The sequence below is a fragment of the Homarus americanus genome, unplaced genomic scaffold (assembly GCF_018991925.1).
Source record: "Homarus americanus isolate GMGI-L3 unplaced genomic scaffold, GMGI_Hamer_2.0 scaffold20322, whole genome shotgun sequence".
Classification (NCBI taxonomy): Eukaryota; Metazoa; Arthropoda; class Malacostraca; order Decapoda; family Nephropidae; genus Homarus; species Homarus americanus.
This window is the reverse complement of record NW_024740482.1, coordinates 1-19431: the sequence shown is the minus strand read 5'-3', so window position 1 is coordinate 19431 and position 19431 is coordinate 1. Positions and strand designations below refer to the sequence as shown.

At 39.9% G+C, this 19431-nt stretch overlaps 1 protein-coding gene across 1 annotated transcript; it reads right to left on the bottom strand.

The window, feature by feature from the left end:
• Window positions 1–999: 999 nt before the first annotated feature.
• Window positions 1000–18637, bottom strand: LOC121875451 (alpha-1-macroglobulin-like; the record flags this gene model as incomplete). Its single annotated transcript, XM_042380008.1, is given in 15 exon segments — window positions 1000–1494; window positions 1785–2183; window positions 2329–2541; window positions 3449–3600; window positions 3944–4214; window positions 4793–4897; window positions 5495–5628; window positions 6206–6356; window positions 6729–6850; window positions 7442–7524; window positions 8565–8767; window positions 9213–9441; window positions 12767–12923; window positions 16236–16296; window positions 18525–18637. Coding segments are annotated over 15 exon segments (2426 nt in total), but the record flags the coding sequence as incomplete, so codon positions are not given.
• Window positions 18638–19431: the final 794 nt, after the last annotated feature.

Genomic DNA, 19431 nt, shown 5'->3' with positions numbered 1-19431 from the left:
AACCTAACCTAGCCTAACCTAACCTAACCTAACCTAACGTCAAGTATTACCACTACTGTCACTCTATACGCGATAAGAGCGACTCACATGATCTGCTGCCCGTGGTCAAGGTTGAGTTAATCCACCGTGTGTCTGGCCATGACGTCAGTACAGCACCTGGGGACACTGTCAAGTCGCTCTTATCATCTGACCCGATGAAAGGTCAGGTCAACAGGTTACCAGGTCTTTAGCAATCATGTTGTAGGATGAGAAGGATGAGTAGGATGTTGTAGGATGAGTAGGATGTTGTAGGATGTGAGTAGGATGTTGTAGGATGTTGTAGGGCGAGTAAGATGTTGTAGGATGTTGTAGGGCGAGTAAGATGTTGTAGGATGTTGTAGGATGTTGTAGGATGTTGTAGGATGTTGTAGGATGTTGTAGGATGAGTAGGATGTTGTAGGATGTTGTAGGATGTTGTAGGATGTTGTAGGGCGAGTAAGATGTTGTAGGATGTTGTAGGATGTTGTAGGATGTTGTAGGGCGAGTAAGATGTTGTAGGATGTTGTAGGATGTTGTAGGATGAGATGTTGTAGGGCGAGTAAGATGTTGTAGGATGTTGTAGGATGTTGTAGGATGTTGTAGGATGAGTAGGATGTTGTAGGATGAGTAGGATGTTGTAGGATGTTGTAGGATGTTGTAGGGCGAGTAAGATGTTGTAGGATGTTGTAGGATGTTGTAGGATGTTGTAGGGCGAGTAAGATGTTGTAGGGCGAGTAAGATGTTGTAGGATGTGAGTAGGATGTTGTAGGATGTTGTAGGGCGTGTAGGATGTGTAGGATGTGTAGGATGTGTAGGATGTGTAGGATGTTGTGTAGGATGTTATGTTATTTGTAAATCAAGAGCCCATTCCCCAATTATGTAATTGTATATTTTCAGCCTTCCGGCTGCCATGCTCTTTCAATAAACCGTAAATTATTATTATTATTATTTATTATTATGTGGAGAAAATAAACACAAACCTGAAATACTGTACACTGACTGTAATTGAGTATGTAAAAGCATTAACACAGGGTTCACCATAAAGCATTTATTAAGTTAGTGTATTAAAAACAGTGAAGAATTAAGAGAGTTTTACCGGAAGGAAACATCAATATTTTGTAATATTGTAAGTACAGTACAGTACAGTACAGTACAGTACAGTACAGTAAATTAATTACTTATAATTACTTGTCTTAGTTATTACTTTTACTGAACAGTCTTATATCAGAGACATTTCTTGCTTTTAATACATTAATTAACTAAAACAGTTATTTAAAGATATTATCTTTCATCGACTCTGAAGGAGAGTTCCAGCATTCACTGTAGACTGATCATCAGGGCAAGATGATCATCCATATTTCTTTGTGGGTCAGTGATGGCGATGGTTCAAGTTGACGGCGATGAACGATGATGGTGTTAGAGAAGTCAAAAGTGGAGTCATAATTAACACTCGGACTCTAGTGGTAGAGTATAGCTCTGTATGGAAGTGAATAAAATCATTAATACACAAGTCTGCCTCTTACATACAGTGCTCTATATAGACACAACAACTAGGCTAACTTTTCATGACTCCTCACATAAAGCAGAGAACAATAAGAGATGCCCCTCAAAAAAGTAAAGTAAAAGAAAGTGAATTTATAACTTAATAGTGCAAAAGCCAGTGATTTTTCCTTACATGTTTTACATACAATATTAGCCAACACACACACTCTACCACTGTACCAACAGCATTATACAAACAAAACAAAAAGGGGGACTCGGCTCACCTCGGTGACGGAAAATTCTGGTTGGTAATAGTCATAAACTTTGACTGTGCCGGGCTTGACATCTTCAACATCAACCTCCCTCAACATCTGGAAGTTGACACATATCTCTTCAGATGAGAACTGATCGACGTAGAAGGTAACTTTACTGCCATCTACTTCATATCTTTTGAGGAGTCCAGCGCCATAACCCACAATCTGCTTGAGATCTGACTTTTCAGGAATATAGCCAGACACCAGGTTGATCTCAATGACTCCCATGTTAGTCGTGTTGTCTGGTAGTTGGTAAGATGCACAAGCCTCGATCCTTTTTCTCTTACATTCAGGTTCAGCTGCTGTGTTGACATTCAGATTAAATGCTTCACTTGGGCTGGCATCAGGGATATTGTACCTCAACACAGCCTGTGAAGATAACACAACAGACAGTAGTGATATATGACACCTGTTACTGTACGAGTATACCCTCATGACTCGGTTTCACCACGGGAGCCAACTGTTGTCTGTGACTGTACATATTTACCATCAAGTAAACACAAAACCAACTCACCTGAACAATTGCACATCCTTCTCCTGCCATGTCAAGGATAACATTAGTAGGCAATGTGGGAAGATTCACCATTTGTTGAAGGAGTTTGTTGTCTTCGTTAATGAGGAAGTTGTGTTCGAGACCTCCTGCTTCCACTGTCACTACCAGATCCTTAGTGGCCACATCTTGTTTACTCTCAAAAGTTGCCAGAGCTTGTAAGGCAACCACAGTATCCTAAGAAACACCAATTAAGTCATTGTTTCATGACATGTTAATCTATCACTAACAGTGTTATAACAAATTTCACTGTGAACTTGTGGTCAGTTGCAAGTTCACATGTTCAACTGTTCTACACGTTAACATCATCAACAAGTTCACATGTTCAACTGTTCTACATGTTAACATCATCAACGAGTTCACATGTTCAACTGTTCTACACGTTAACATCATCAACAAGTTCACATGTTCAACTGTTCTACATGTTAACATCATCAACAAGTTCACATGTTCAACTGTTCTACACGTTAACATCATCAACAAGTTCACATGTTCAACTGTTCTACACGTTAACATCATCAACAACATACAGCACTATGGGTAAAAATATCTGGGTTAGTTGTTGTTCTGCTTCATCAGATATTTTCTTTTATGACCTAATGCTGTAACTCTCCACTGATAATTTTACTGAAGAAATAAAGAATCATATTTCAAAACTGTCAGAATAAACCGTTTTTAATTCCAGACAACGTCCCCATTCAGTTTCCAGCCACCACCTCCCACCCAATATTCACTAACTAGTAGGAGGTGTCAGCTGGAACCAAGCATTCCCAGAAATTTGGTGATAAAGTCTTTACTGGTAATTGCGAGAGCATGACGATTATGTATCTCCACTCATATCACCTAACCTAAACACCCCTATGCTAACCTAACCTAACCTAACCTAATACAAACCAAACCAACCTAACCTAACCTAACCTAACCTAACCTAACCTAATACAAACCAACCTAACCCCAGTTACCAATAGTGTGTTTAATGATCAGGTGACAGAGGCCTATTGTTCATGCAATAAATTAACTGTTTTGAAGACTTGTTTCCTGCACTGATATAACCTTCCTTAAGACTATAGATGAGTAACTGTACCTGTGTGGAGACAAAACCTCCTTGACCATTTCTCTTTGAGGAGATCCACTTGACTATCTTCTTGGCCTGATAATCAAAGCGTGAAGCATTCAAGGTCAGCATGGCTAACACAGCATAACCTGCTGTCTCCACTGCCACACCTTCACTCTTACCTGAAACACATCCCAACCTTACGTCAGTGTGGTAAATCTTCAAGTCAAATAAAACAGAACTTACAAGCTGTACAAGAGTTGCTCTTTGTACAAAAGTTATTCTAAAACAATCATCTTATTTAACTCACATGAAGTATTACACATACAGCTTATGTGGGAGCGAGATCAGATGTACCAAATAATGGTGATAAAAGTCATTTCTGCCTCAGTTTATTAAAATAAACTTAAATTTCATAGGGTATTCTTTTTCACTAACTTACAAAAGTATTGCCCATCCAGGAAATTAAGTGAAGTAAGTGTTTATCAGTTTAAATCCAATTAGTGCAAATGTGTCCATACATACTGGCTCCAGCAGGAAGTTCCCAGTACATGGCAGCATTGGTTTCCACAGCCTGACTGATGAGTTGCTGCATCACTGTTTCTGCATCAGGTAGCCTTGCTAAAGCCAGAGCATATGCCTTGAGCGCTAGTGTGTAGGGATCCTGGGTATCAACGGCAAGCAAGCAGAAGGCTGCCTCACTAATATGTCGACCACTTGACTCACCAGCCTCCAGCAAGGAAATAAGTGCATAGGAAGTCAAAGGCACAGGGGAATCATTACCCTGAATACCACCCTGGAAAAATTAATAAAATTAGTTTACGATCTTGTTTCTGAAACAACAGATTTACTCAAGAAAAGTAGTTAAAGTTCCTTTGGTACGAGTGTGTTTCCCTTGTACTGTCAATCAATTAATTTATACAAGTGTGTGTGTGTGTGTGTGTGTGTGTACTGTATATGCATGTATGTGTATATGTGTGGGTGTGTATGTGTGGGTGTGTGTGTGTGTGTGTGTGTGTGTGTGTGTATATTTGTCTGTACTTTATGTAATAATAATAATAATAATAATTAACGGTTTATTGAAAGAGCATGGCAGCCGAAAGGCTGAAAATATACAATTACATAATTGGGGAATGGTTCTCTTGATTTACAATTGATGTACACGTAATATAAGTGATACAAATAAGATATATAATAATTAGGTGTTGATAATTTTTACAATGGTTGGGACTGGGCTGTTCTTGTAGCAATCAGTTCGTGCTCGTATGGGTTGGATGCGGTTGGGCTGGTGTATGTATGCATGTGTGTGTGTGTGTGTGTAAGTAAATTAAAACTCCCATAACATTACTTTACAACTTAAAACATACAGTATACCTTCATGTCTTTGTGGAACACTGTACCCACTGACTCAAAACACCCATTCTCCATCTGCTTCCTCCGTACCCAGTCCACACTCATCCTCAGGTCATCGCTGTCAATCTGTGGATCACAATAATTTTATATCAGTTTAATTTTAATGTTTCTTTTTTCACTCATAACAAAGGCAAGAAAATAAATGCCGTAATAAGTGATACATGATACATAATACATGAGGGATGATACATTATGACTGATACATGATACATAATACATGAGGGATGATACATTATGACTGATACATGATACATAATACATGAGGGATGATACATTATGACTGATACATGATACATAATACATGAGGGATGATACATTATGACTGATACATGATACATAATACATGAGGGATGATACATTATGACTGATACATGATACATAATACATGAGGGATGATACATTATGACTGATACATGATACATAATACATGAGGGATGATACATTATGACTGATACACGAGGACTGATACATGATACATAATACATGAGGGATGATACATTATGACTGATACACGAGGACTGATACATAATACATGAGGGATGATACATTATGACTGATACACGAGGACTGATACATGATACATAATTATGAGGGTTGATGCATTACGACTGATACATGATACATAATACATGATACATGAGGACTGACTACAGCCCTACTCACCTGGATAAACTGACGGGCCAAAGCAAAGGACTTGAGTACAAAAGCTGTGAGCCAGGTAGAACCAGATGAATCCTTACTCCCAAATGCACTAAACGATCCATCACTGTGACGGTAATTGAGCTCTTGTTGGTAACCTGAAATATCACATAAATATAGTCAAAACACAGTAAATCAGCGTGCTCTTTAGTGATAAGTACATTGTGTGTGTGTGTGTGTGTGTGTGTGTGTGTGTGTGTGTGTGTACTAATTTCTTTTTATTTATACTATAAGTTAATCCTGAACAAAAACTTAAAATACAGTAACCTGAAAAAGTATCCCATAAAATGAGTAGAAATATTTTTTAACTCTCTACTCCAGGCAGATGTGAGGACTCGCTAGAAGCCACTGGGGTGTTAACATAACCCATTCAACTCACATATTGACGACTCTCAAATTCTAAGTAGATTGTTATTAATGTGTTTTTTTATCTAAAGTATACAATGATATTTTCTTTATTTTGTTATTTTGGAAGTTAAACATTCAACTAAGTGCATCTGTGTAAGTAAAACTCAACACAATTTTCTGGTAGGTGAAAGGGTAACTTGCATCACACACTAAACAGGTAACCGGGAAATCCTCAAAACCAGTTCGGTCTTGATCACAAGGGTCCCGGAATTGAGGGTTTATTTACACTTGCACTCAGTAACTTCTTAAACTATCTTAATTATTTACCTTGTTTCATATACTCAATGGCTTTCTCACTAAGTTCTGGGGTGGTAAGGTTTGTGGCCTCGAGATATTGTAGAATAAATATATTTGGGACAAAGTTGATCATGTTTTGTTCTCCACATCCAAAAGGCATCTTCACCAGAGAGCCGAGGTTCTGAAATAAAGAGTTTAGTAAGGACTCAGATTTATGAAAGTACTGTATGTAGATCAATATAAGTACACTGCAGCATTTTAGGTTAGATCAGGTTAGGTTACGTTAGGTTAGGTTAGATCAGGTTAGGTTACGTTAGGTTAGGTTAGATCAGGTTAGGTTACGTTAGGTGAGGTTAGATCAGGTTAGGTTACGTTAGGTTAGGTTAGATCAGGTTAGGTTACGTTAGGTTAGATCAGGTTAGGTTACAATAAAAGGGAGGGAGAGTTATGCTGGGAGGGAACAAATGGTGGCAGAAGGAGTTTAGTGAGGACACACACACACACACACACACACAGTAATAAGACTTCTAGGAATGAAACAAAATGAATGAACCTCAAGTGTAGGGCCCAGAAGGTCACCAACAGCAGTCACCCAACCACGTGTAGAGTCACTCACTATCCCTGGTGGCAGCTCAATCTTCCATATTTCTAAATAGTCCAAATTTTCCTCGATATCTGAAAATTTAAGCAATAATGGCTGATAAATGTATACGAGTAAACAGGTTATATATACAAACTTTAATATTTTCTTGGGAAATTTTTGTGTTGGTACAGGAAGAGAAGCTTCAAAAAGTATCTTTACGGACACGACCAATGAATGTCAAAATGAACACAGCGACTCCTGTTGTCTTGGTAGGGTTATTAAAGTCCTTTGTCTGTTGTGTCACGTTGTCTGGAGTGAGTGCGCACAGGTTTGGTCTATCTGAGGTATGACAATATTACCACTGGTGAGGATTAAGGAGCTTCTTCTAATGTGCCAACAACATGAATTATTGTACAGCTGTTGTGTTCATATGCCCAGGAAAACAAAAACACTTTACGCATATCATTCATGGCTGCATAAATTTGCACGGTTGACAACGTTCATGACAAAATACCGTGGAAAGGAATATTTTGTTATGTGTGTATACTTTGTTATTAGTTACTGTACTATATATGCAATGAAGACACTTAGAGAAGTGTTGGTACTGGACAGTAATTTAATAGAAAAAATAAAATGATAAGTAGACAAGTGGTGAAATAAAACAGCAGTCAAGGTTAACTCACCAGTTGAACAGATATATTTGGTCCATGTGTTCTCCACAGGGAAGCCCTCAACCTCCACTTTGATGGGCTTAATCACAACATCTCTGTAAATATTATTTCTCTATATTATTTCATAGGTGAATAATGAAGTTGTTTTTTTTTAATTTCATCACTGATCAGTTTTCTTGACATTCAGACAGTTGGTCCATTCTTTGTTTATGACCAATATTGCCCAGTGTTAGTACAAGAGGAAACTGGCATACCCAGAGGAAATCTGCCATGCTTAGTCGGGTCACACTGGCTAACACCCTTCTCACGTGTGTCCGGGACAGGTAGGACTCTAACACCTAACATAGCAGTGAGAGCTACATACATTAATGTTGCACCTCCAGCATAAAGAATTGGTCCTACAACTCATTACCTGCCTCAGCTTGGCACTATGAAACTCAAGAACTAACAGTCCAAGGAGGTTAGCCTCACTAAGTCTTATCTAGTAAAACCCACATAATTCGAAATAATAGAGACTCTTGCCTCTATGAATCATGAGGGACACCTACCAAGGGTAAAACAACAACAGTACTTTTCCCTTATCAGCACCAAGCAAATTATAATGTTGCTAAGAACACTACTTGATTTAGGGTTATCAGTAACTAGATATTAACTAACTAAGATACAATTATACACACTACTGCCACCTGGGTTCAGTGCCCTCCTGTGTCAGAGGTAAAAAGGGTGTAATCCAGAGTATTTCCTACCGAATAACTTGGCCTTTCTCTGTACTAGCAATGGACCCATGAGGATGGATACATAAGAAGGGTTGTCTTTATCCACAGCTTATCTAATTAATCTAATGACAAAATAAACTTAAGATGACAACATTACCCTTTGTGTTTTGTATGGGATCCCCTCTGAGCTGAATAAAATCATCTGGCATTAATAATAAGATACTAAAAGCGGTATCTCTTTAGTGAAGGGGTTAGTATCTACAGTATTGTATTATCTTTAATCTATTACTCCGAGAAACATTCAATCATTAGTTTAATCTCTATTGTTGCCTAATCTTTAACCTTTTACCTTGAGTACTTATATAAAAGGTTTCAGGTGATTCAAACAATGACATGCAGTACTGAGTCATTACACTCACCTCTTGCTAATGACATACTCAGAGCCACACACCTCTGGGTATAACTCATCAACAAAAGCTCTAACTGTAATGTTAACATCTCCATGAACCAATGATCGGATCTTGACTGTGTGCACCTTCTTATCTTCTGAAGGAATACAGTCACTGTGCACACCATGAGACTCTATCACATATTCACTACTGTCTTCAAGCACAACCTTTACCTGCAACACACAATAATGGAAAAAATTAGGAAAACAATATTTTTCAAGGTACAAATTGTGCATTTTTCTATGAATAAGTTTATTTACATCTCTGTTTTTACAGAAATTTTTATTACAAATTATATATACCGTATCGCTCTACGAACGTGGCAGAGTGCATTTCTTGTGTCTACCCAGAACCGTCAACTCGTCAATTCTCACTACAAGTATCTCTGTACACCAACAAGGTTTATATACGAACATAATTTGATTTTCTTTTGTTTTATTTTAAAATATGGAAAACTATTATAAATTCCCCAGAACAAACTAAATGGTTAAGTTCATCAACAATTATATTTCATATTCAGTACTGTACTTTTAATTTACATAAAAAATAATTTGTCATGAAAAAAGTGACTATAATAACTAATATGTAAACAAAACAGAACCACAGTAGACACTTTACCGGTAAGTCTTCCTGCAAGAAGTTAAATATGGAAACCTTGACGGGGAGAAGCTCGCCACGCTTCACAGAAGGTGGGAGAGTAAGGTCGATGAAAAAGGGCGTAAAAACAGTGATAGAGGCTTCTTCTGAGATGCCAAGACCCTTCTCTGGATGTATGCACACAGCCTTCCCCACCCACTCAGTTATAGTGTCTGGTACTGTCACTGGTTCACTACTCACACCAGACGAGCTGTGTAAAGTCACAACACAATTAGTGACGCTTCATTAATTCTCTCTAAATATTTGTTTTCTTTTGTTCTTTTATAATATCAATCCATAAACAAGCAAAACTTTGGTATGAAATATTGCATTAAAATCTTAGACTACATGAAACAGTTCAATCACAATACAGTCACATCTCAATTTACTTGGGTTTAATTTGCACATTTTTAAGATAATTAATGCCTACAGTATTGTTGAAATAACACAAAGTTTTTTTTGAATAGCGCAGTTTTAAAAAGAGCGCCAATACACCAGGCAGCTTAGTTCAGTACCTCATTGTTTTCCTACTTTGTAAAAAAGGAAAAGTAACATCACCTGAACCCCCAGCCATCAACATCTGGCATCTTGAAAGTTCCCACTTCTCCTCCCCCATCACCTGCTTTGTCATCTGATTCAGGTGACTCCTTCCCCCAGTAACCTCCCACCTCTCCACCACCACCACTATAGTATTTCCATGCTAACTTGCCCCATAAGCCACGCCCCTCTTCTATACTAATACCTGATTGGTTCAAACTAAATGTGTTCACAATAGGTAATCAGACCTCAGTCTTCCCAAGACTCTGCGCTGGTCATTCGTGGTCGCAGACGTGTCTCAACCCATCCTTGGCTTCGACTTCTTCACCTTCCACAAGCACGGCGTCGACCCAAGCCATCTTTGCCTCATCCATGAGCCTACAGCACGCAAGATCCAGGGTTCACGTGCCAAAGACACCGACACTATCACCTGTCTCTCGCCGCCCAACGAGTTCTCCCCCCTGCTCGAAGAGTTCAAGGAACTTTTCTCACCCCGAGTCTCTTCACCCCCACCACCTAAGGTCGGGAATTTTCCACCACATCGAGACCAAAGGACCTCCAGTCTTCTCACGCCCTCGCCGCCTACGCCCTGAGCTCCTGAACACAACCAAGGCGGAATTCAACAGACTACTGCAAGACGGCATCATTCGTCCTTCAAAGAGTCCCTGGGCATCGCCTCTTCACATGGTTCTTAAGCCATCATCCGGCGACTGGAGGGTGTGTGGCGACGACAGAACCCTGAACCTCGTCACCAAACCTGACAGGTACTCTATTCCGCATGTCCAGGACTTCCACCACAAACTTCATGGCAAGACCATCTTCTCGAAGATCGACGTGGAGCATGCCTTCCACCATATCCCTGTAGTACCTGGAGATACCCAGAAGACAGCCATCACCACTCCGTTTGGACTCTTCGAGTACACTTTCATGAGTTTTGGCCTACGCAATGCAGCACAGACTTTCCAGAGGTACATGGACCATATGCTTCGCGACCTCGATTTTGTCACCGTCTACATAGACGACATCCTCGTCGCATCTTCGACGCCTGCCGAGCATCATCACTACCTACAACTCCTTCTCCAACGCCTGCAGAACAACAACACGAAAGTTCACCCTGCTGAGTGCGTCTTCGAAGCCCCCTCCATCGATTTCCTCGGTCACAGAGTCTCGCCTAGTGGCATCCAACCCCTACCACAGAAGATAACCGCCATCAGGGAGTTCCCCAAACCTGAAACGGCGAAGAAACTCCGAGAATTCCTGGATTTAGTCAACTACTACCACCGCTTCATTGCCAACGCTGCCACCGTCCAAGTCCCCCTCTACGACCTTCTCAAGGGACTCCCAAAGACGTCTCACAAGCCTCTCGTGTGGACTCAAGAGGCTGTTACGGCATTCACCACTATCAAACAGCACATCACACGCCTTACCCTCCTGGCCCACCCCGCACCTAACGCCCGGACCACTCTCACAACAGACGCTTCTTCTACTGCAGTGGGCACCGTCTTACAGCAGGAGATCAACAGAATTCTCATGCCCATTGCATTCTTCTCACAACGGCTTCAACCACCATACCTCAAGTACAGCGCCTTCGATCGAGAACCCCTGGCCGTATACCTGGCTGTCAAGCATTTCTAGCACTTCCTCGAGGCCCGTCAGTTCACCATCTTCACTGATCACAAGCCCCTCATCCACGCCTTTGCTTCAGCCTCCTAGTCACATACACCTCGTGTCCTGCGCCACTTGGCTTACATCTCGGAGTTCTCCAGCGACGTCCAACACATTAAAGGCAGCCACAACGAGATCGCCGACGCCCTCTCTCGTTGTATATCCAACATTCTTCCCTCATCTCCTCCCATTGATTACGGGCAGCTCGCCGCGGCTCAAGAGAATGACGAAGACCTGGCAACATACAAGACATCTCCCTCATGCCTCACACTCCAAGAACTCCCTGTGCCGAGCACGAACATCAAGTTGTGGTGCGTACGTTGTGAGGCCACAACAGTACGCTACAGAGTATTGCATAATAAGCTTCCTGGGCTTTTTTTTTTAATATTTATTTAATAATGTAGATGTAGTTTATGTGACATCATGTGTCATTTTTGGAAGGTTAAGTAGGTTACCCAAAATCATCGTAGAGTAAAGGACTGGCGAGTCCTGTACAATGTGGTATTTTTAACACAGGTTAAGGGCATCGCTTGCACAGATTTCTAATGTGCGGTCATGTACCAGTACCATACACCTGCGCAAAATGAAACCCCACCATACAGCAGAACCTCATTATTCTGAACTTGGCTATTATGAGCTTCACCTAATTCAAACAAACTTCAAGTCTGAATGAACAGGTTATCTCTTCTTTGAATCACTCATCTAAATTCAAATTATATCATCCTCATTCGAACTTTACTGACTTTTCTCCAAAATTCCAGCCGCAGAGCCACCACTCATGGGAAGTCCGTTGACATTGAAATGATCTGATGCAAACGTCAGTTGTCTGACATTTCCAGGATAGTCCCCTTAATTATCTTTGCTAATAATGATGAGTTTAAATCACGGAAAGGAAAATCAGAGAAAAATATAAATCTCTTTGCATAACAGATAAGGTGAAAAATAATGAAATACTTGAGCAATAAACAGCCCTTATCCTACATTATGCATCACCACATTTGTTACAGCCCCTTTATCCTGGGTTTGCCTAGTGTACCCCTAGATCTCTCTACCAAGCCGATGGGAGAAATTTTGAATTGTTTCCCACCTGTGAGCTCAATGTTATGGTTATTTCGGGTAGATATACAGTACATAATTTACTGATTTGTTTTGTTATTCAGTTTGACTGTATCGTGGTTGTCCTGCTTCACACACACAAATGGGTCACTTTTGTTGCAACACTTTCTACACATCAATCTGCAATGAGGAAATATAAAATGCTGGATGCAAGGGCATGCAACTCATTCATATTCAATCAAATTCTTCATGCTTAATAAGACTAAATTTCTCCATACCCAATTAGTGATAATTTCCAAAGCCATGTTTCTGGAAAGTATTTTCGTGCAGTCTGGAATTTATCTTGATCAACTGACTGAAGTATCTCAAATCTTTCAGGCATCTCCTCACTGAATAAAAGGTCAGCCTGGCCTGTGATGTCTCTTGAAAAAGACACTGTTAATGACATGATACCACTGTAATAGAAGTGTGAAGTAAATCGTTGAAAAAAAGAAGAAAGAGAGTAGGTGAAAGAACAAAACCCTGTGGAACACCACTAGTTATATAGCATCATAAAACACAATTCCTTAGCTATAAGGCATCATATAACATAAATCCTAAGTTATAGAGCCTCATATAGCATATAAATTAGGATTATCTGTCAGAATAAAACAAATTCAAGAGTAAGAAGTACAGTACAGTAGACCCTTGCCATTCGCGAGTTTGACGATTCATGGTCAGCAGATGGTGGCTAGCTTGCAATCCTTTTCCCACAGCACAACGAGTCACCCACGCAGCATCTCGCGTTGTACTCTCAAAACTTTAGTGTTTCTGTGTAAAATGGCCCCTAAATGACTGCCTAGTGTCAGTGCTAGTGGAGTGAAGTGCAAAAGGCAGAAGTCAGTGATGACCCTGACAAAAAAAGTTTTACTGATAGATAAGTTAAAGGCGGGGATGAGTGCTGCCGCGGCTGGTCAGTTGTTTGGTATAGGTATACAGTAGTGCACTAAGGTAGTATAAGTTACTATTCACCGTTTTGCCAATTCGCACCATTTACTGTATTCAATATTCTTCCCCCAAAAAACTTCAACCTCTAACAGAAATTCTCCTTTCTTTCCCTACAGTTTTTATTCTTTGGTAAACCAGCATAGATGACCGTACTGTACTCTTTATGTTCCAGCACTTCACAATATTCTTCACAGAACTCATTAAACCATAAACTAAAACCTATTAGTATAATTTTGTTCTAATGTGAAGAAAAAGAACCACAAACTTGACATATATTTGACCAAAACCCTATTCCAGAATCACACATTATTTCATCTCTCACTTGCAGAAATAAAATCCTCCATCCCAGGCATTTTCTGGATACTGGGAAAATTTTCTAAAGTTTTTCCAGAAAATGTGCCCCTCTGAAAATCTTTCCCAAATCTAGAATTTTCCGGAAAATTCAAAGCAAATTTCACTTCCGGCTATTGGAGAGTTCCGGTTAAGAGGGATTCCAGCTAACAGAGATATTATTGGTATTGGGAGGATATAGTCAAATAAAATAATAGCAATATAACATGTATAGTTGCCACCAGATGAATGTGCGACACCTCAGGGTAAGAGATGTGGCAGTGCAGCGTCTTAGTCAGGGTTGAATCCATGGGAGTGAAACAGTGAAATTACCCGGTTTGTGATAAGATATAAACAATAAAAGAGGTAATAGGATAAATGAACCCTGTAATACATGTCATGCAGCATTGTTGTGTAGCTGCAACACCAGGAACAGGGTAATTCACGGTTTTACGCCCACATCTACCACGCTGCTTTGCCCCGTCTCACACCCGAGCCCTCAAATACTCTCAGGCCGCAGTATATTCATGTGGAGGCAACGATACATCATCCTAAGGCTTATCTTAAAATGTATGTCCTTAATTTATCATCTTTGACATCAACTAAGTATTTTCAACAAGCATCATATAGTTTCTCACACTCCCTAGCATTTCCACTTACCCTAGCAACCCAAATATGTGTATGAAGTTTATACACCCAACAAGGTTTTTGTTTGCAAACATGTGTATGAACATTAAATTTACGAAAATATATATAATTTTTCTTTTTTACATGAAATCATACCACTAAAAGCAGCTGGGATACATGCAGGACCTTGGCCTATCAGAGTAGGTCTATGCTGTAAAGGTAAACCTCGATAAACTATGGTACTAGGTTCCTGAAAACCCATCGCTAGGTGAAATATTGTAGATAGGAAGCATTATAACAAGGGGGTCAATGGGATACATTCCCAGCCAGTCCCCAAACACACATGTATCACTGACAAAAAAAATCCTACACTTATCAAATCAATATAAAACAATTAAACAAAAGTGCTCACTTTACAGTCAGAAAAATAGAGCAAAAGCACTTGTCACAAAAACAGAGCGAACGACAATAATGGAAAAAACAAAGGTAGCGGCTGACACTGCTCACATCATTTTCACAACAGAGGCGAAGCACTTTACAGTCACAAAACAAGAGAAAATATCACTCCATTCACCATAACAGATCAATCTAAATGTTAGTGCTGTCCTCTCAATATAAGAAGAAATACAGATCTATCTGATCTATGCTAGGACATTTTCCCAAATCCCGTACCCTTCAGTTTATTCTCAGCCTTTCATGGGGTACGCTGTCAAAAGCCTCGGCAAAATCTAGGTATATATTGTCAATATTTCTGTCTTTTTCTAGAATTTGAGTCCAAGCATTTAGTACCTTGAGTAATTGTGTTAAGCAAGGTCTTCCTAACATAAAACTGTGTTAGCATTCCTTTACAAAGTTCTTTCGTAGCAGATGTTCCATCATGGCATCTCTTAGATGCTCTCTAGTATTTTGCACACTATGCTGGTCAGACTCACTGATCTGTAATCATTCCTAGAGTGACGACTGTCCTTCACGAATATAAGACTCACACAACCATCTTCCAGTCATCAGGGACCTTTTGCTCATCCAAGCATTTGCAGAACAGGATCCTAAGGGCTCCACAAGCTCATAACACAGTTCTTATACCCTCTTTTGAGCACACAATGTGAGTCAGCACTGTGTCAGACCTTCTTTCCTCAAACACAGGAAGATTGTTCGCATCTTTTCTTGTGAACACCGAGGAAAAGAATTTGTTCAAGTCACTGACTTGATGTAGAAAAATATGCTTTTCATTGCTGGAATCTTTGTAAGACAGTGATTAATTTGAGTATATGCAACCCATAGTTGGCACTAAAGATAAAAAAAAATTCCAACCAATGGATAATGATGGATATTGATGGATATTTAAATGGATGTCATTAAAGTGATTTTTTATATACAGCGAGATAGTCTTAATTAATGACCATCGTTAAAGTGGAATATCTCTGAACCAGACGTCATTTATCAAGGTTTACCTGTAGTATCTGCTTCATACTTCTCACAGTAACACTTCTCAGTTATCCCGAGGTAATGCACACGCACTCATGGATGTAGTGTGTGTGTCTATGTTTTTATTTCTCTCAGTTTATGGTTATTTTGTTTGTATTAATAGAATCAACTTTTAGTTATAATCAAATTCTAATGAACATTTTGATGGCATAGAAATTTTTAAAATCTTCAAATACCAACCTGCCTCAAGATGGAACCTTGATTGTTAGGTGTCACTCACTATGTGTGCACAAGAAAAAACCTACCTGTAGAATATATTAAGTAGCTTACTTGCTAAATTTCCATTATACAAACTGAGAAACAAAGTCATAAGCTTACTTCTTGATGTACAAGGTCTCGTCTCAGTAGTTAAGTCACTGAAGAAATACAATCCTGATTTCTGAAATGAAAGGGGAGAAAATATTCTATAATTTTAAAACAAGAATTCAGTAAACTTTGAAATAAGATAACAGGTTAATGGAATAAGAGTTTTATTACCTTACACAGCTATCTGGTTGTGTACTAGTGTGGATCAGTCTTTCATAACCTGGTGTGTCTTTTGCTCCATTAATACACAGCCCACTATCATCTATGTTAAATACCTGCTTAGAGCCATATCTTCCTTCTTCTGGCCAGGAATGCAGGAACACTTTCAACTGCTTCACCATTACCACAGCTTGAGCAGCCTCACCTATCACTGGGATGTTATGTAAATTATGTCTGTACCTACACTTATAAATGCATAAACTATCCCTGACTTGTGGTAAATGGATAAACTTCTCACACACATTGTCCTTCAGATGTTCTTGTAGGTTTCTGACATTCTGCTGAATGAGACACAAGCTAAGGGGCACATTCTGTCCATATTGGTGGTCACTCCAAATATTCAATAATCGTTTCTCCATAATATTCAGGCGCTGTACATGTGCTTGTACTGCTCTTTGGTTGTACTTCAAGGTGTCACACGCTTACAACTTTCTTTGATTTATCTGCACTGATCGTATTATCCTCCTTACATGTAGTGACCAGAACTTTATTACCATCTAAACATAGTCTTTACACTGTGACTTTGTGTTGTGTTGATGTGAGCAAATAATCGAGCATAATAATGAAGTTAATATACTGTACAGTCATAGAGTATACCACTGAATGTGTGAGTGACTACAGCAACCTGTGGTGTAATGGTCAGCATGCTTGCCTAACAAGCGAGTGGATCCAAGTTTGATCCCCTGGCAGGGTGAAACTATGAGCAAGTTTCTTTACACCATTTGCCTCTGTCTACCCAGCAGTAATTGGGGACCTGGATGTTAATCGATTTGCGGATCGTGTTCCGGGGTAATGGTTAGCCAGTGCAGTTGGCGAATTTTCCGGTCTTCTCGGACTATTCCTTGACACTGGGTGATGCAGCTCATTAACTTAGGGTGTCGTTGCTGTGTTAGCGACAGCTTCTACACCTCAAACAAATTCACGCCTAGGTGTGCACAAATGTATGCATCTCTCGCACACACACACACAAATGGGCATGTTAGCTACTCAGGTGCTCTCTTTCCATGTCCAACAACCAATCATGGACCAGGGACCACTTCCTGTCTTTTTAAAAGTCCACCCACTCACATGATGAGATGGGGCAGGTGATGCACTGCTCTCTAAACTGTTCACACAACAATCCTGCAGCTGCCCAGTACCAGCTGTTGATCTACACAACCTCCACGTTGCTTCAGCTTCCTGGCACGACATAAGTCTTCAGCACCAGCACACTCCTGCACTCCTGTTAAGACAGTCTAGGGAAATGTATAGTACGGTACGTCCTCACCCCTAGGCAGGCTGTGAACAGTGAGGAACCTGAGACAGGCTGGAGGGAGGTCTCCAGTAGGTATATATACTGTACTATTATTTTCATTACAGTAGACCTACAAAATACAAGTACCACAATTTGATACATCACTTATGGTATTTCAAGGTGTCCTAAATTTCTCAAATTGTTTATTATTTTGCAACAAACTTTGTTGTTGTTGTTGTGTGCTTCCTTTTATTTATTTTTATATTTTATATCATATTGGCCACTTATCAGCTTACTAGACGTTTGGGCGGTCTATCAAGTGTTAGTACAGGAGGAAACCTGTGGTGTTTGGTAGTGAGGGTCACACTGTATAACATCCTTCTCACGTGTGTCCGGGCCGAGGATCGAACCCTTGACATATTGGCGAGATTTATGCTGTCCACCAACACCCCAGAAAAACTAAACTACGTACAGTAACAAGACCACTGCATTCATCACTTGATATCAAGTGTTTACAAAGTACATTTAAGAACCTGTACAGGATATTTGTAAAAAAAAAAACTTTAATTTGTATCACTTACGTTACAAGTAAACAATGAGAGGCCTTTCTCCCCAGCCCTCTCAAGGCTTTCACACCTTCTACCAACATTTAGCAGTAAACATTCTTTTACTTCAATGTGTACAGCTAAAAACTACATTAACATTCACAGTACAGTATCTAAAAAACATACATTTATCATGGTCTTTATTTGTAGTACAGTTAGTTAAATTAATCAATAAAAATGTTTGACTCAGCATCACGATTAAAGAACTAACTTTAAGAACTGTATAGAACATAAGACACTTACATCAAACATCTTCATAGCATCGACGTGGTTGGTGGTAGAGGGAAAATTCCAATAAAAACGATTTCGTACTGAACCAAACTCTCCTCGATGAGCCCAAGGTTCACCTGATGAACCTAGAGGAGCAGTTATATATTAAAAACAGAATTAAATAATCAATTTAATTTCATGATTAAACCTTTCTTATCATCTACATGTGTGTGTGTGTGTGTGTGTGTGTGTGTGTGTGTGTGTGTAAGCATGATAATTCAAAAGACTTCATTGTTCCCAACACACCACACTCACGCACACTTTTACTTTCATCGTCTTTACCACTGATCGGCTCGTTACCCACTTGGGCGGTCGGTCAAGTCTCTGTTATGCACTGTTGGCAAGTACTGGGCATGAAATGGCTCCTGAATGTATCTGAACCTGCTCCAGTGTTGGTCAAGTCTTGTCTTGAAACAGCTCACACTCAGTGCTGTCACAACACTCCCCAGCAGATTGTTCCAAGAGTTCACAACTCTCACTCCAAAAAAGTTTGCCCTCACAGTTTTCTGGACTTGTGTCTTCTTCAACCTTGAGCTGTGAACCCTTGTGGGGCAGATGTCCACCAGCTCCAGGTGTGTACATTTGACTGAGCAGAGGCCCCTGAGATGTTTATACACTTCGATTAGGTCGCCCCTTGCCCATCTGTTGTGTAAGCTAGGCAGTTGCAGGTGTTCTAATCTCTCTGGGTAACTGAGGTTCCGTAGAGCAGGCATAAGTCTGGTGGCCCTCCTATGGACGTTTACAATCAATTGACAGTCTCTAGCATTCCTCGGAGACCAGGCAGGGTGACAGTACTTCAAATGAGGAAGCACCTCACTCTTGAAGATCGTTACGAGGGACGGATCATTTAAATATCTGAACGACCTTCGTATAAGACTTA